This window comes from Oryx dammah, unplaced genomic scaffold (genome assembly GCF_014754425.2).
Source record: "Oryx dammah isolate SB20612 unplaced genomic scaffold, SCBI_Odam_1.1 HiC_scaffold_27, whole genome shotgun sequence".
Taxonomy (NCBI): Eukaryota; Metazoa; Chordata; class Mammalia; order Artiodactyla; family Bovidae; genus Oryx; species Oryx dammah.
Window position 1 is genome coordinate 41,917,239 of NW_024070211.1, and position 15,577 is coordinate 41,932,815.

The following is a 15,577-nucleotide window of genomic DNA, read 5'->3' on the forward strand; positions in this document are numbered from 1 at the left end:
AGATTAGTGGTCACATCATCATGATTATCTGGGTCGTGAAGATCTTTTTTATATAGTTCTTCTGTGTATTATTGCCACCTCTTCTTAATATCTTCTGCTTCTGTTAGGTCCATACCATTTCTGTCCTTTATCGAGCCCATCTTTGCATGAAATGTTCCCTTGGGATCTCTAATTTTCTTGAAGAGATCTCTAGTCTTTCCCATTCTGTTGTTTTCCTCTATTTCTTTGCATTGATCGCTGAAGAAGGCTTTCTTATCTCTTCTTGCTATTCTCTGGAACTCTGCATTCAGATGCTTATATCTTTCCTTTTCTCCTTTGCTTTTTGCCTCTCTTCTTTTCACAGCTATTTGTAAGGCCTCCCCAGACAGCCATTTGGCTTTTTTGCATTTCTTTCCCATGGGGATGGTCTTGATCCCTGTCTCCTGTACAATGTCATGAACCTCATTCCATAGTTCATCAGGCACTCTATCTATCAGATCTAGGCCCTTAAATCTATTTCTCACTTCCACTGTATAATCATAAGGGATGTGATTTAGGTCATACCTGAATGGTCTAGCGGTTTTCCCTACTTTCTTCAATTTGAGTCTGAATTTGGCAATAAGGAGTTCATGATCTAAGCCACAGTCAGCTCCTGGTCTTGTTTTTTTTTGACTGTATAGAGCTTCTCCATCTTTGGCTGCAAAGAATATAATCAATCTGATTTCGGTGTTGACCATCTGGTGATGTCCATGTGTAGCGTCTTCTCTTGTGTTGTTGGAAGAGGGTGTTTGCTATGACCAGTGCATTTTCTTGGCAAAACTCGATTAGTCTTTGCCCTGCTTCATTCCACATTCCAAGGCCAAATTTTCCTGTTACTCCAGGTGTTTCTTGACTTCCTACTTTTGCATTCCAGTCCCCTATAATGAAAAGGACATCTTTTTTGGGTGTTAGTTCTAAAAGGTCTTGTAGGTCTTCATAAAACCCTTCAACTTCAGTTTCTTCAGTGTTACTGGTTAGGGCATAGACTTGGATAACTGTGATATTGAATGGTTGCCTCGTGTCCAACTCTTTGTGACCCCATGGACTGTAGTGTATCAGGCTCCTCTGTCCATGGGATTTTCCAGGCAAGAGTGCTGGAGTGGATTGCCATTTCCTTCTCCAGGGGATCTTCCCGACCCAGGAATCGAACCCCGGTCTCCTGCATTGCAGGCAGATGCTTTACCATCTGAGCCACCAGTGAAGCTTCCAAACAGTAAGGAAACCAATTTAGAAGTTTTATACCATGTCACACTTGTGCACAGCTATTTAAAGAAAAATTAGGAGTCAACAATATAAGGGGAAAAAAGCCATATTTTCCACTTGTACCACTAGATGCACATTGTTTTTCTGTGTGTGAATAAGAAAAAGCTATGCTAGGAAAATGGCCTTTGCACTGCAGTAAAACTGTCCTGGGTCTTGTTCTGATTCATCTTTTAGAAATTCCTTCTTCTGGAGAAATTCAAGCATTACAATGGGTATTGAATTTGGGATTCAATGGCAACGAGACAGAATTTACTACTGGTATCCCAGATTCCTGCTGGAATGACCAGAGGCACATAAAGTAGGTTAAAGTTGCCCCAGGGCTCAGCACTGAGGTGGATCTGCTGTGGATCTGCCAAGCTGAAAGGAGCGCATGGTGACAGCGCACAGCCAGCTTTCCTGGGTAGGGGACAGAGGAGGAGGCTGAAACTGTTTCATTTGCAGGATGAGACTAGAGGAGAGGTTATGGGGCTGATGGGGAGACCAACATGGATTTTCTCTTCATTTGCTTTATCCCTTTTTAAGGAAAGGAAATAGTAGGTTAATGAAGTTAAAAAAAAAAAAAGATGTACTAGAGCTAACAAAATGTATTAGAAAACAAACATGTCTTCTCAAATAGCACATCTGGAGAGTCCAGGATTCTTGAAGTGGAAACTGCAGGAGGAAAAAAAGTCCAAGAGATAAAAGATACTCTCTTGACTAGCGGGCAATGGTATGAGGATGAAAGTTTGACACAGCCACAGGTAATACAGGATGACAGGGCTGGGTGAGCAGACCAAGGGCACAGAAAGCTGATCCCCTGCTCAAGGATTTCAGCAAAACCATCTGAGAAACTAAGCAGAAGCCAGGTTCTCCTCTAGGTATTGGTCAGGATTTTGGTTCACTTCCAGTCACCTCAAGTTGTCTCATCTCTCAATAGGAGATATGAATTTACATTAGTTAGCTCCTCGTCACCAAGCAAGGGAACTTCACTCATCTCCTTTAAGATACAACATCCACTCTTTCTACTAAGAAAACAGAAATAAATCAACATGAAACTCTTAACAGAAAGGACTCAATTAAAAACCAGGCAAAATGAATGAAAAGAGGCCAATATCCAGAGAAATTCAGATGAAAATTTTGAATATCATGACTAAAGAAAGAATCCCATAAGATTGTGATAGGAAAAACAGTTTACTTGCAAAGAAGAAAAATCAGGTCAGCCTCAGATCTCTTTTTCACCAATATTAAAAATCAAAAGGCAATGGAATTTTAAGGGGAAAAAAAACCCTTGGGAAGCAGATATGTTATTGATTCAACAAACATTTATTATACACTTCAAAGCAGCAGGCATTAGGCGTTGAGATTTATATATAAATGACATTATCAGATTTCCAGGATTCAAAAATATACTATGCATGCCTCCTGAAGTAAAATTAAAATTACTCAAAAAGCTAAGCAGATGAGTCAAGATAAATAACTCAATTATGGAATCATTAAAGCAAAGGACTACCATTAGACTTGGAATGTAGTTTCTGGATGATAGGAAACATACCCCATACAAAATACTAAAAACAAGATACAGCTTTTTCTTTAGAATATGAGTAGATCTAAAATACAACAGGTTAAAAAGTGTGAGGGAAATTTGTGATAGCACACAGTCATTTTACCTTGTTCCTTTGACCTGGAAGAAACTCAATAGAGATGATTTCATCTTTGATGTTGACAGAGAAACTAGGTTAAAAATGTCTTTATAAAGTCAGTATGATTAAAATTATTAAATAAAATAATCAAAGAAAATACAACTGAAAAAAGGGAACCAGAAAAAGGTATACAAATCACAAAGTTTAAAAATAACAGAAAGAATAAGAATGCCAGTTATGATAACATATAAATAAGCTAAACATTTCTTAGGAAGAGAAAGCCTCAGAATGAAACACCACAAGTCAACATTTTACAAGAGACAGACCTAAAAAACAACAACAACAAAAGACTGAAAGTTTCAGTAATAGTAAGTAGGGACTTTCACCCAATGGTTATCTTTGACAGATCAAGAAGATGTTAAATAAATATATGCAATGTCAGAAACAATGTACTTCATAAGATTATTTTACCACATTTTTCCAAGCGTTGTATGTATGGGATTTACATTTAATGTGGTGGTGTTCTCTTTTTCTGTTTTCTTATATTAAATTTATGTAAGAATTTATTTCTGTCATAAAATTTTTTTTGTGTATAACAATTATGCTGCCTTACATCTAAGGAAATACAGTGATACATACATATTAAAATACAAGTACCCCAAGTCAGGGACTTGGTCCACTTTGTTTTCTGCTATATCTCCAGCACCTTAACAGTGCTTGAAATATATTAAAAAAGTGAAGTTGCTCAGTCATGTCCGACTCTTTGCAACCCCATGGACTGTAGCCTACTAGGCTCCTCTGTCCATGGGATTTTCCAGGCAAGAATACTAGAGTGGGTTGCCATTTCCTTCTCCAGGAGATCTTCCTGACTCAGGGACTGAACCCAGGTCTCCTGCATTATAGGCAGACGCTTTACCATCTGAGCCCCCAGGGAAGTTGGGGAATATATTAGGCATTCAATAAATATTTATTAAATAATTAACACTTATAGAAAAATGGTTTTAATTTAATTAAATCTTTAAATAACAAAAGTAACATATATTATGCCAACTTTCAATAAATGCCAGAAATTTCAGAAGTCACTGTCCTTGACTATGAAGTATTAAAACCAAATATTAATAAAAGTTCAGATGGAAAAAACCCTAAATTATTAAAATTTAAAATAGTGATCTTATAAATCACTCTTGGTCAAAGAAGAATTTTAAATTTAAGATTACTTAGAAAAGAAATAAAAAGAACATTTAGATACTAACACTTCTGGAAGTTCACTGAACTAAATTCAAAAGTGAACTCACTGCCTTAAATTATATTGTTACTGACCATGACTAAAAAGTGACTGAAAAAGATAAGCTTGAAGTGAAGTGAAGTCGCTCAGTCGTGTCTGACTCTGCGACCCCATGGACTGTAGCCTACCAGGCTCCTCTGTCCATGGGATTTTCCAGGCAATAGTCCTGGAGTGGATTGCCATTTCCTTCTCCAGGGGATCTTCCCAACCCAGGGATCGAACCCAGGTCTCCCACATTGTAGATAGACGCTTTACCGTCTGAGCCACCAGGGAAGTCAAAGATAAGCTTAGTAATTTTAAAGTTTGCTTTATCCTTTCTTAAGGAAAGAGAAATAATAAGTTAATTAAGGAATAAATATATTAGAGCAGAAAAACAAGATTATTAAATATATTAAGTGGTAAAAACATAAAATGTACTCAAAGTTTGAAAATATCAATGAAATAATTTAATAGAAAAAAGATAGCAACTTTTCAAACTTCAGTAAAGGAGGAAACACCTCCTTTCCTAAAGATCTCTATCTATGGGAATGATTGATAAAGGGGTCACAGAATTATCCACAAAAAAGTATCAGGCTAGATGTTTTTATGGATTAGTTATCTTAAATCTTAAAAAAGAAATAATTCCTAGGCTATAGAAATTGTTACAAAGCATAGAAACATAAGAAGCCACTCAAATTATTTTATAAAGGTAATATATCCCTTTTACTTAAAGCTATTAAAGTTAGGAAAACACACAAAACCTTAGGTATCAATTTCACTTACAAATATATATATACAAAATCACAGATAAAAGACTAGCAACTCCTGCACAGCCCTGTCTTAAAAGAATAAAACAGACAGCATATGAATGCAGATTTACTTTTTCACAACTGCAAGGGCTATTCAATATTAGAAACTCTATTAATATTAATCATCACATTAATAGAAAAAGAAAAAATCACATGACCATATTGATCTTCTATTTAAAATGCCATTTGAAAAAACTAATAAAAGTCTCTGACTTGTTTACATAAAAATGAAAACATTTCTCTCTCTAAAGTATCATAAAGTTAAGAGACTACTGATAAATGTGGAAAAAAATTCTCAAGAATTTTTGATAGGAAAGAACATTTAAAACTTGAACAAAAAAGGAAAATGTTGTAATGGAAAAATGAAAAATTCATAGAAAAGAAGAAATTTATATGGCCAATAAACACATGAATTGTTCAATTTCAGTTGTAATTTAATGAAAACAAAGTACTTGATATTTCCTATCAAATTGATAAAAAGATAAATGAAAACACTCAGTTTTAATAGGGCTGCTATGAAACCTATATAAGATGGAGCAATAATATGTGTTGGATGTATTAATAAATATGCTGTTAATAAGAATATAAATTTAACAAATTTTCTAAGGGCAAGCTGGGTTATTTGGATCAATGTAAATTTTTTTCATAGCCTTATATTAAATAACAAATATATTGATTTATGATACCAAAATAATAACATAAGGATGCAGAGATTTATTTAGAAAGCTAATTTGTACATTATTACCTATATAAGAAATGATAAAAATAATTTAAACATCCAACAACAATAGTGATTACTCAGTTATTGAATATCCTGTCTAGAAAATTGTAGGCAGATTCTTTACCATCTGAGCTACCAGGAAAGTCCCTTCTAGAAAATACTGTGCACTAAGCATTAAGTTCATATTTTTGAAGAGTATTTAATGGCATGAGAAATGCTTACCATCTAACAAAAAGGGAAAAAAGCAGCTTAAGTAACAGTACAGTCAGTAGGATTCCAATATAATTACTATATGTGAGATGCATGGGTATGTGTATTTGTGTGTGTGTGTATGTGCTTATACAAAAGAAAGGACTCCAAAACATAATGTTCACTTATTGTGTGGTCAACTAAAGGTGACTGAAATTTCTGTTGTAACCCTTTTTAACAATTATCTACGTGTTTTTTTTTAATAGTGAGCATGTATTATATTTATAATAAAACTTTTTTTGATGTAAAAGAAAAAGAAGTAATTTTTGGAAAACAAAAAAAAAAAGCTCGAGTATCCCAACTATGTCTGATGCAGTAGACAGGAACTTGAGAAAACTCTGGGAGATGGTGAGGGACAGGGAAGTAGCATGCTGCACTCCACGGGGTCACGAAGAGTTAGACATGACTTGGCAACTGGACAACAACAACAATGGCAACTATATCCAGCTGATCTGGTTGTGTGATTTAAACTCTTAAAATGTCCATTTAAGAGCTACATAAACCATCAGCTGCTAAAATAAAATTAATATGCAAACTGTGTACATATCTATCATTATCTATATATAGTAGAATACTATGGATATAATCAAGAAGAGAAAACCGTGCCTTAAATTATGTGATAGGATGTAATCAACAATATTTACTCAAAAAAATTCTTGAGCCCCTAGTCTGAAACAAATACTATATGAGTTATTGTAAATGAAATGGCAAACCAACCAGATATGGAACTTAAAGTCTAGACTAGAGTTTTTCAGCCTTTAAAAAATCATGACCCAAAGGAAGAAGTCTACTTTACATCATGACCCAGCACATACATGTATGTGTGCACACTGGCTGTGAAACAAAATTTCCATCCACCAATACTCATATTTATGGTAGTAAATATGCCATCCCTCTGATCTATTCTATTCTACTCCAAATCTCTGAAAATGTCAATTGTGCACCCCATTCCAGTATTCTTGCCTGGAAAATCCCATGGATGGAGGAGCCTGGTAGGCTGCAGTCCATGGGGTTGCTAAGAGATGGACGTGACTGAGTGACTTCACCTTCCCTTTTCACTTTCATGCACTGGAGAAGGAAATGGCAACCCACTTCAGTGTTCTTACCTGGAGAATCCCAGGGACTGGGGAGCCTGATGGTCTGCCATCTGTGGGGTCGCACAGAGTCAGACACGACTGAAGCGACTTAGCAGCAGCAGCAACTGGTTTTATGAACATCTAATAAGTTGTGACACACAGAAAATCTACCCTCTCGGGAAGATCTCAGTCAGTAACTGGGACAAACACTCAAATCCTTAAAATGAGAGATTGGGTCCATAGAAAAGTATGATTGTGAAATATCACAAGCCACTTTATATCTGCTTAGACATTACAAGGGTTTCCCTGTTGGCTCAGATGGTAAAGAATCCACCTGCAATGCGGGAGACCTGCTCAATCCCTGGGTTGGGAAGATCCCCTGGAGGAGGACATGGCAACCCACTCCAGTATTCTTTCCTGAAGAATCCCCAGGGACAGAGGAGCCTGGGGGCTATAGTCCACAGGGTTGCAAAGAGATGGACTTGACTGAGCAACTAAGCAGACATTCCAAAGGACATTTGGAGGAGCTTACTTGGAGGCACAGTGCCCTAAATGCAGACAAAAGGAAAGGTTAAACACACACTGGGAAGTTTTATAGGATAAAAGCATCTAGCCTCTTCATTCTTGGTTAATCTCTCTTTACCATGCATTCACCTGTAAATCTTTCCCTGTACAATTACTCCTAAACATCCCATAATGTCTGAAATCATGCTTCCTATCTGCCTTTCCCATCAGACACAACTCTTAATTCCTCAGAGTCAAGTCAACTTTGGCACAGTTACCACCAAATAAAAGTTTTGTGGATGTCCAACTCTTTGTGACCCTATGGACTGCAGCACGCCAGGCTTCCCTGTCCTTCACCACCTATCCAGTCCTGTGGCCACCGCTGAGTTTTCTGAGTGGCGCTTGCTCAAACTCATGTCTATTGAGTCAGTGATGCCACCCAACCATCTCATCCTCTGTTGTTCTCTTCTACTCCTGTCTTCAATCTTTCCCAGCATCAGGGCCTTTTCTAATGAGCTGGCTCTTTGCATCAGGTGGCCAAAATATGGGAGCTTCAGCTTCAACATTAGTCCTTCCAATGAATACTCAGAACCGAGTTCCTTTAGGATTGACTGGTTTGATCTCCTTGCAGTCCAAGGAACTCTCAAGAGTCTTCTCCAACATCATAGTTCAAAAGCATCAATTCTTTGGCACTCAGCCTTCTTTACGGTCCAACTCTCACATTCATCCCTGGAGAAGGAAATGGCAACCCATTCCAGTATTCTTGCCTGGAGAATCCCATGGACGGAGGAGCTTGGTGGGCTACAGTCCACGGGTCACAAAGAGTCGGACACGATTGAGTGACTTCACTTTCTCACATTCATACATGACTACTGGAAAAACCAAAGCTTTGATTATATGGACCTTTGTAGGCAAAGTAATGTCTCTGCTTTTTAATATGCTGTCTAGGTTGGTCATAGCTTTTCTTCCAAGGAGCAAGTATCTTTTAATTTCATGGCTGCACTCACCATCTGCAGTGATTTTGGAGCCCCAGAAAATAAAGTCTGTCACTGTTTCCATTGTTTACCCATCTATTTGCCATAAAGTGATGGGACTGCCATGATCTTAGTTTTTTGAATGTTGAGTTTTAAGCCAGTTTTTTTCACTCTTCTCTTTCACCTTCATCAATAGCTTCTTTATCTCCTCTTTATTTTCTGTCATAAGGGTGGTGTCATCTGCATATCTGCTGCTGCTGCTAAGTTGCTTCAGTTGTGTCTGACTCTGTGCGACCCCATAGACGGCAGCCTACCAGGCTCCTCCGTCCCTGGGATTCTCCAGGCAAGAGTACTGGAGTGGGTTGCCATTTCCTTCTCCAATGAATGAAAATGAAAAGTGAAAGTGAAGTCGCTCAGTCGTGTCCGACTTCTAGCGACCCCATGGACTGCAGCCCACCAGGCTCCTCCATCCATGGGATTTTCCAGACAAGAGTATTGGAGTGGGTTGCCACTGCCTTCTTCATATCTGGGGTTATTGCTATTTCTCCTGGCAATCTTGATTCCAGATTGTGCTTCATCAAGTTTGGCATTTTGCATGATGTACTCTGCATATAGTTTAAGTAAGCGGGGTGACAATATACAGCCTTAATGTACTCCTTTCCTAATTTTGAAACATTGAACATTCCTAAATTTGAACAATGTCAGTCTATTGTTCTATGTCCAGTTCTAATTGTTGCTTCTTGACCTGCATATAGGTTTCTCAGGAGGCAGGTCAGGTGGTCTGGTATTCCCATCTATTTAAGAATTTTCCACAGTTTGCTGTGATCCACCCAGTCAAAGGCTTTAGTGTAGTCAATGAAGCAGAAGTAGATGTTTTTCTGTAATTCTCTTGCTTTTCTATGATCCAATGGATGCTGGCAATTTGATCTCTGGTTTCTTTGTCTTTTCTAAATCCAGTTTAGATCTAAATCATGTACTATTGAAAACTGACTTTTTCCAGTCCTGTGGCCACTGCTGAGTTTTCTGAATATGCTGGCATATTGAGTGTAGCACTTTCACAGCATCATCTTTCAGGATTTGAAATAAAGTTCTAAGGAACTAATTAATAAATCAATGTATGACTAAACTATCATGCACTTTGAAATTTTATTCTTCAGTCCTGGGACCAAAGTGACACAGCATGAGTGAAAGTGGATAACTGATGAGGGACATTAACAGGGTTTCTTATTTTGTAATTTTGTAGAGAAAACCTCCAAGCAAAGGAAAGTCTTTAAGAGTTTCTAATTGCAAAAGAATTAAAAAATTCTGATAAATTAAACTTCAAAATAAATTATGTGGAAATATGGAATGCTGGAAACCCAATGTCAGTTCCTTCCTACTTGCTTGTCATCTGTTTAATTCTTTCATCATCATGTATTCAAGACATTTTAAACCTTACATCTATGCAACCATATGTAGAAAAGAGAAAGTACCCACTTCTGAAATTGGGAGATTTAAAAATAGTACTAGAACCCCAGGTAAACCACAAAGCTCTAAATCTCATAGTTTTTCTCAATGACCAATTTAAGTACTGTTAAAAGATTTCTTCCTGCCATCTTTCACATTCATTGTGGGGCCATGATTTCCTTCTCTGGAATGTAAATTTCTGATTCCTTTACAACCACAGATGCATAGAGCACGTTGCTGCTGAAGTGCTGTCTGACAATTTAAACCTGGGAAATTACTGTAAAGGGAATTGTATGGAAAACAGGAAACCTGGTCCATGCCAAATAGATGAGGAAAAGAAAAGTAATTGATATGTATAAAAATTACAATGAAAATAGAGTTGCTATTCAGAAACAATTTGGGACTCTGATAATTGGTGAAGATAGGAAAACAAAACCGAAAAATAGAAGTATCTCCACCTGGCTTAGGAGTCTCCATTTTCACAGGGTGAGCAAGAAGGTTCATTAGGTGAAAGGCATCAGATAATGCCAGGGAACCTCTTTCTCATACAATATTTCCTACTGCTTTCCTAAAGGAGAGACTTCAAAACAATAATAGCTTCTCTCTCTCTCTCTCTCACACACACACACACCACTGAGGTGTTCCTTCTTTGTTGGTGTTGACCCAAGTGTTAGGCTTGATGCATGCTCATGTATAAACTGGTAAATATTCAGTGGATAAATAAATCAACAAAGGAATGAATGATTGTGGAAAAACTATTCTTCATTGCTGCTTTGGCTTTGCTGTCTAGGGAACAGGCTGAGAGGTAACACAAAATGATCTAAATTATCAGAAGAAAGCTTCATGGAGATAAAAATTGAAGAACTCCATTGCTTTACGAAAGTCGTATCAAAACAGAAAAGGAATAATTTACCAATCGTTTATAATACTAACATTACACCCTCTCTTCTTAGTTCATTTTTTTTAAATTTATTTTTTATTTTACTTTACAATTCTGTATTGGTTTTGCCATACATTGACATGAATCCACCACGGGTGTACATGCGTTCCCAAACATGAACCCCCCTCCCACCCCCCTCCCCACAACATCTCTCTGGGTCATCCCCGCGACAGTATGGTATTGGCACAAAGACAGAAATATAGATCAATGGAACAAAATAGAAAGCCCAGAGATAAATCCACACACATATGGACACCTTATCTTTGACAAAGGAGGCAAGAATATACAATGGAGTAAAGACAATTTCTTAGTTCATTTACTTGAACAAATGGTAAGTTCTCCTGTCAGCCTAGCTGAAGTCAGTGGTGTCAACTTTTGCACTTTCTCATAAACACTCTGAGAATTAGCACCATGATTTCAAGGCTTGGTATGAGACAGAGAAATTAATGAGAGTCATAGGAGGATTGTAAAGTCACAGACTCTAGTCTGTGTCATTACAATGTATTCAAAAGGGGTCATTCTTCCTGTGGAGAATGGCAGTTCCAATACTGCTGTTGTGATTGTGATCATTTTAGGATTTTCTTTGATTCAAGTGTTGTTCTTGTTTATTTCGGAGAAGAGCTTTCTCTGACTTTTCTTTTTCCCATCATAACACCAGACTAGTCACTACTTAACAAGAACCAAATGATGTTAAATTTCAGAATGACTCTGAGTCAAAATTTTTCTTAAGCTGAAAGAAAAAGATGGCTACCACAGCAACCTGATTGGTTAATTACATTCAGGAAGCTGTGCAAGGGGTGGTTCTGGGTTTTGGGATCTGAACACAAATATGATTCATATGGAGTTTTCATTGTCATCAAAGTTAAGTGATTCATGTGCCAAACATGCTAATTAAGTGAATTTTCATATCTTTTCCTCCAAACATATTCATTTAAAAAATTTCAGTTCCTAAAGTTTATTTCAGAATTTTGAGTTCTGCTAAACTAAAACGTATTCAACTGATTTTAAACAGCTTTGAAAACAGTTTAGTAAATCTGGAATTCATAGGCGTTTCTGCTATGGTTTTTCCTATGTTACATAAAAATGGTCATTTCTCCCATTGCAGTAGAAGAAAAGAATGTGATTATTGTAGAAACTGGAATTCTGGGTTTTTAACCATGATCCAACACAAACGGCTGTGGTTTGGGGGAACTTAACCTATTCTAAACTCAACATCCTGAGCTGGAATTAATTGCTCATTAGAAGCAGAAAGAGTTCTTTTTTCACTCTAATGTAACTAAAGCATAGGCTTTTTTTTTGACATATTATGGAAAAATAATGTGGTTCTGAACTTTCTTTTTCTGATTTTTGGTATTTAGGTTTGGATTTGAGCCAGAGATAGCCTAACTTATTTGATTATAGCATAAAAAGAATGATTTTATTTTGACTTTTAGAGAGAAGTGATGAAATGATACCAGCATTTGGTTTGGGTTCAGCTCTGTTGGGTTAAAAACAAATTACGAGTGATAATTAAAGATAATTTCAGCAGAGATTCTCTTTCTTTCAAACATCTCTTGTAGAAAAAAACATCTCAATAGCTGTCACAGTGGCCTTCCTGTCTTCTGTTTCACAGGGAGTCGGCACAGATTGGAGTATCAGCTTTGTTACCGATCATGTGACTATGCACAAAGTCTCAAAACATTAGTTTCCTCATCTGTAAAATAGAATTGAAGACACCTACCACATGGAGTTGTCTGGAATAATTAATATAAGCTATTTGCTTATAGAATCAGTGTTGATGCCATTGTTATTACTGAGCTGGCTGTAGTAACATTTATTGAGTAAATAATTTACATATATTTTCTTTGTATTCCTCTCTCCCTATTTTAAATCCTTAACTAGACCCAGGTATTTCTTTTTCTCTTTTTAATTTTTTTCTTTTTTCTTTGAAGTATAGCTGTTTTAGAATGTTTCAGCAAAGTGATTCAGTTATACGTATATATACGTGTATTCTCTTTCAGATTCTCTTCCATTAGAGGTTATTACAAGATACTGAATATAGTTCCCTCTGCTATACAGTAGGTCCTTTTTGTTTATCTATTTTATGTGTAATAGTGTATATCTTTTAATCTCAAATTTCAAATTTATCCCTTCCTGGCTTTCCCCTTTGGTAATTGCAAGTTTTGTTTTATTTTTCTCGTGTCAAAGTGTTTCTTTGCTTCAGGATTTTTGCAGAGTTGAAAACAGAAGCTTCTAACGTTCTTTTCGTTTCTAGTCTTTGATTTTAGCGCAAGCTCATTAAAGAGATTAGGTGTGCCCCTGGGGTCAGGGATGAAAGGAACACACTTTGGAAGGAAAAGTTTGTGTGGGGGAGACAGGGAAATAGATATTGACCTCCTGACCCATGGACTTTGCCAAAAGTGCCTTATAACCGGTCCTGACAATTACCACCTGAAAGGGCTGTGGGTACCTCAGGGGTAACCAGAGTGAGCATGACTAGAAGATCTTCCAAATGCTCTGTGTGCTGACAGCATTTGCCCCAGAACTCTGGAATAACCAAAGAGGTTCAGCTTCAACAATGACTTAGAACAGTTGTCTGGCTAATGGAACATATTATTTCTGAACACCACAGTACATGCACTGCTTAAAAATTCCTCACCTTTCTTGAACACTTTACTGCATGCCAGATGCCATTCTAAGTGCTTTACATGTAACAGTTCATTCGTGGTCACAATACTTACATGAGATACTATTATCCGAGTATTAAAGAAGACTGAGAGGCTCAATAAATGGGCCAAATTTAGCCAGTTAGCAAGTGGTGTAGCCTGAATATGAACACAGGGCCCAAGCTCTAAAGTGCTTCCCATACGTGCTGTGTGTTGGGTCTAAAATTCAGGACCTCTATCTGTGGGCTTAGGAAGACTGGGTGAGAAGGCACTAGCTTGGAGTAGCATCTTCAGGGGAGACTTCAAACAGTGCTGACTGAGGAGTCATGGACTGTGTAAGTTGTGGCAACTGGCCTTGGGCCACTGGGGGAAGACTTGGAAACAGAAGACTTCTTTTGAGGGAGTTAAAGGCCAGGCTGCTGGAGAAATCAGTGCCACCCCTAGGATCAGGTCATTACCCACAGGAAAGCAGTTTGACTGGGAGATGTGGGGTAACTTGGGCTCTGTACATAGAAGAGAGGTGCTGGAGGAGCTTCAGGCCATGATGTGGCAGCAAAAAGGTATGGAGAAAATGCCTTAACAGCCAAGGCGCTCTTGCCCCTTGGTTTCACCAAGGGGCTGTTTCTAAGGATAGATTCTATTGACCTCTCTCCTGTTCCCTTCCAGACTTCCCCTATGCTGCCTAATTTCTACCCAATTAGGGTTAAATCAAACACCTGCTTTAGAAAGAGACGTCTTTCAGGGAGTGGGAAGAACCTTCATGGATTTGATTATTTGCCCCAACTCTATTTCCCCCAGCTCAGAGTGAGGAAAACGAACTGCAGGAGAACAGGTACTTAAATGGAGGACCATGAAGAGAGGTAACCTTGGGCTCCTCAGCACTCTGGAGGGAAGCATGGACTTAGGTGTAGTATGATAATGAGGCAGGAGGGATTATGGGTCAGGAAACCTGGGGAGACATCCTTGAAGACTGATAGATAGGGAGGGGCTATAGAACATCTCCAAAGTGTGTCCAGAAAAGAAGGAAGAAGGAAACTTCCTTCTTTGGCCACTGGCTCAGATGGTTCCCCCGCTCCCACTTCTGGGCTCATGTTCTGTCATTGCTGTTTAGTCACTAAGTTGTGTCTGACTCTTTTGCAGCGCCGTGGACTGTAGCCCACCAGGCTCCTCTGTCCATGGGGTTTCCTAGGGAAGAATACTGGAGTGGGTTGCCATTTCCTCTCTAGGGGATTTTCATGACCCAGTGATTGAACCTCAGTCTCCTGCATTGGCAGGCTGATTCTTTACCGCTGAACCAGCAGGGAAGCCTGTTCTGTGACTAGTACAAAGTTATTGGATTATAGTGTACTTTGTGTAGGCTAGTCCAGTATCTTACACCCAGTAACTTTTTTTCCTATGGAGGAAATCATTCCCAGGTTCAGGCCACCGATTTCTTACTGGTTTTCCAAAACATGGTTTATTTTTATGTTGGGGATTGCCTGTAAACATGTTGCCTTCTTTCAAATGTTTAAAAGCTAGAAATTCACTCACATAATCTTCTTCCATATGGCTAATATGTCATCATGGTCCTGTGAAAGCCACACGGAAATACAGGAGGACGGATGCTACCAACCAAAAGAAAAAAAGAATCTTCGATTTATTGTCTTCTCTCCTAGGAGTTTCACCACTTCCTGAAACCTAGATGAGTGAGTCCCAATCTTTCAGGGGGCACTTGAAGTGTTACCAGTGTCACATTCCATCAAGACTCAAGCCCTTCCAAAATCCCCCCAATTTGTAGACAGTATCTGCCTTGGCGCTTCTTCAACTCCTCAGTTCAGCTGTTCTAGGAAATCAGGGGAAACACTCAACTGTTGATGGGGGGACACATTGGAAAGGATGTGTTTATGGAGCTCAAGAGGGTCTCATCAACTGAGAAGGGGTTGGTTAACTCTGGTAGGAGCCAAACCACAACCATTGTGGATACATACATTTGATGGTTCTAATTCATTACTCATTCCATCTTGTGAAGCTTTTCAGAATAGCATATGTACTTGTCACAAAACAACAACC

At 38.1% G+C, this 15,577-nt stretch overlaps 1 protein-coding gene across 3 annotated transcripts in view; it reads right to left on the reverse strand.

Moving 5' to 3' along the window:
- The window catches only part of PARD3B (par-3 family cell polarity regulator beta), a 1,152,049-nt gene that overhangs the window by 108,895 nt on the left and 1,027,577 nt on the right, over window positions 1-15,577 (reverse strand). The window contains exon 23 of one of the 3 annotated variants that reach the window (XM_040228724.1): window positions 11,201-12,576. The exons of the other annotated variants lie outside the window; for them this stretch is intronic. Within the exon in view, the coding sequence (XP_040084658.1) occupies window positions 12,556-12,576 (21 nt within the window). The 3' untranslated portion in view covers window positions 11,201-12,555. Of the gene's footprint in view, window positions 1-11,200; window positions 12,577-15,577 lie in introns of those variants that run through there. 3 annotated transcript variants of the gene reach the window in all.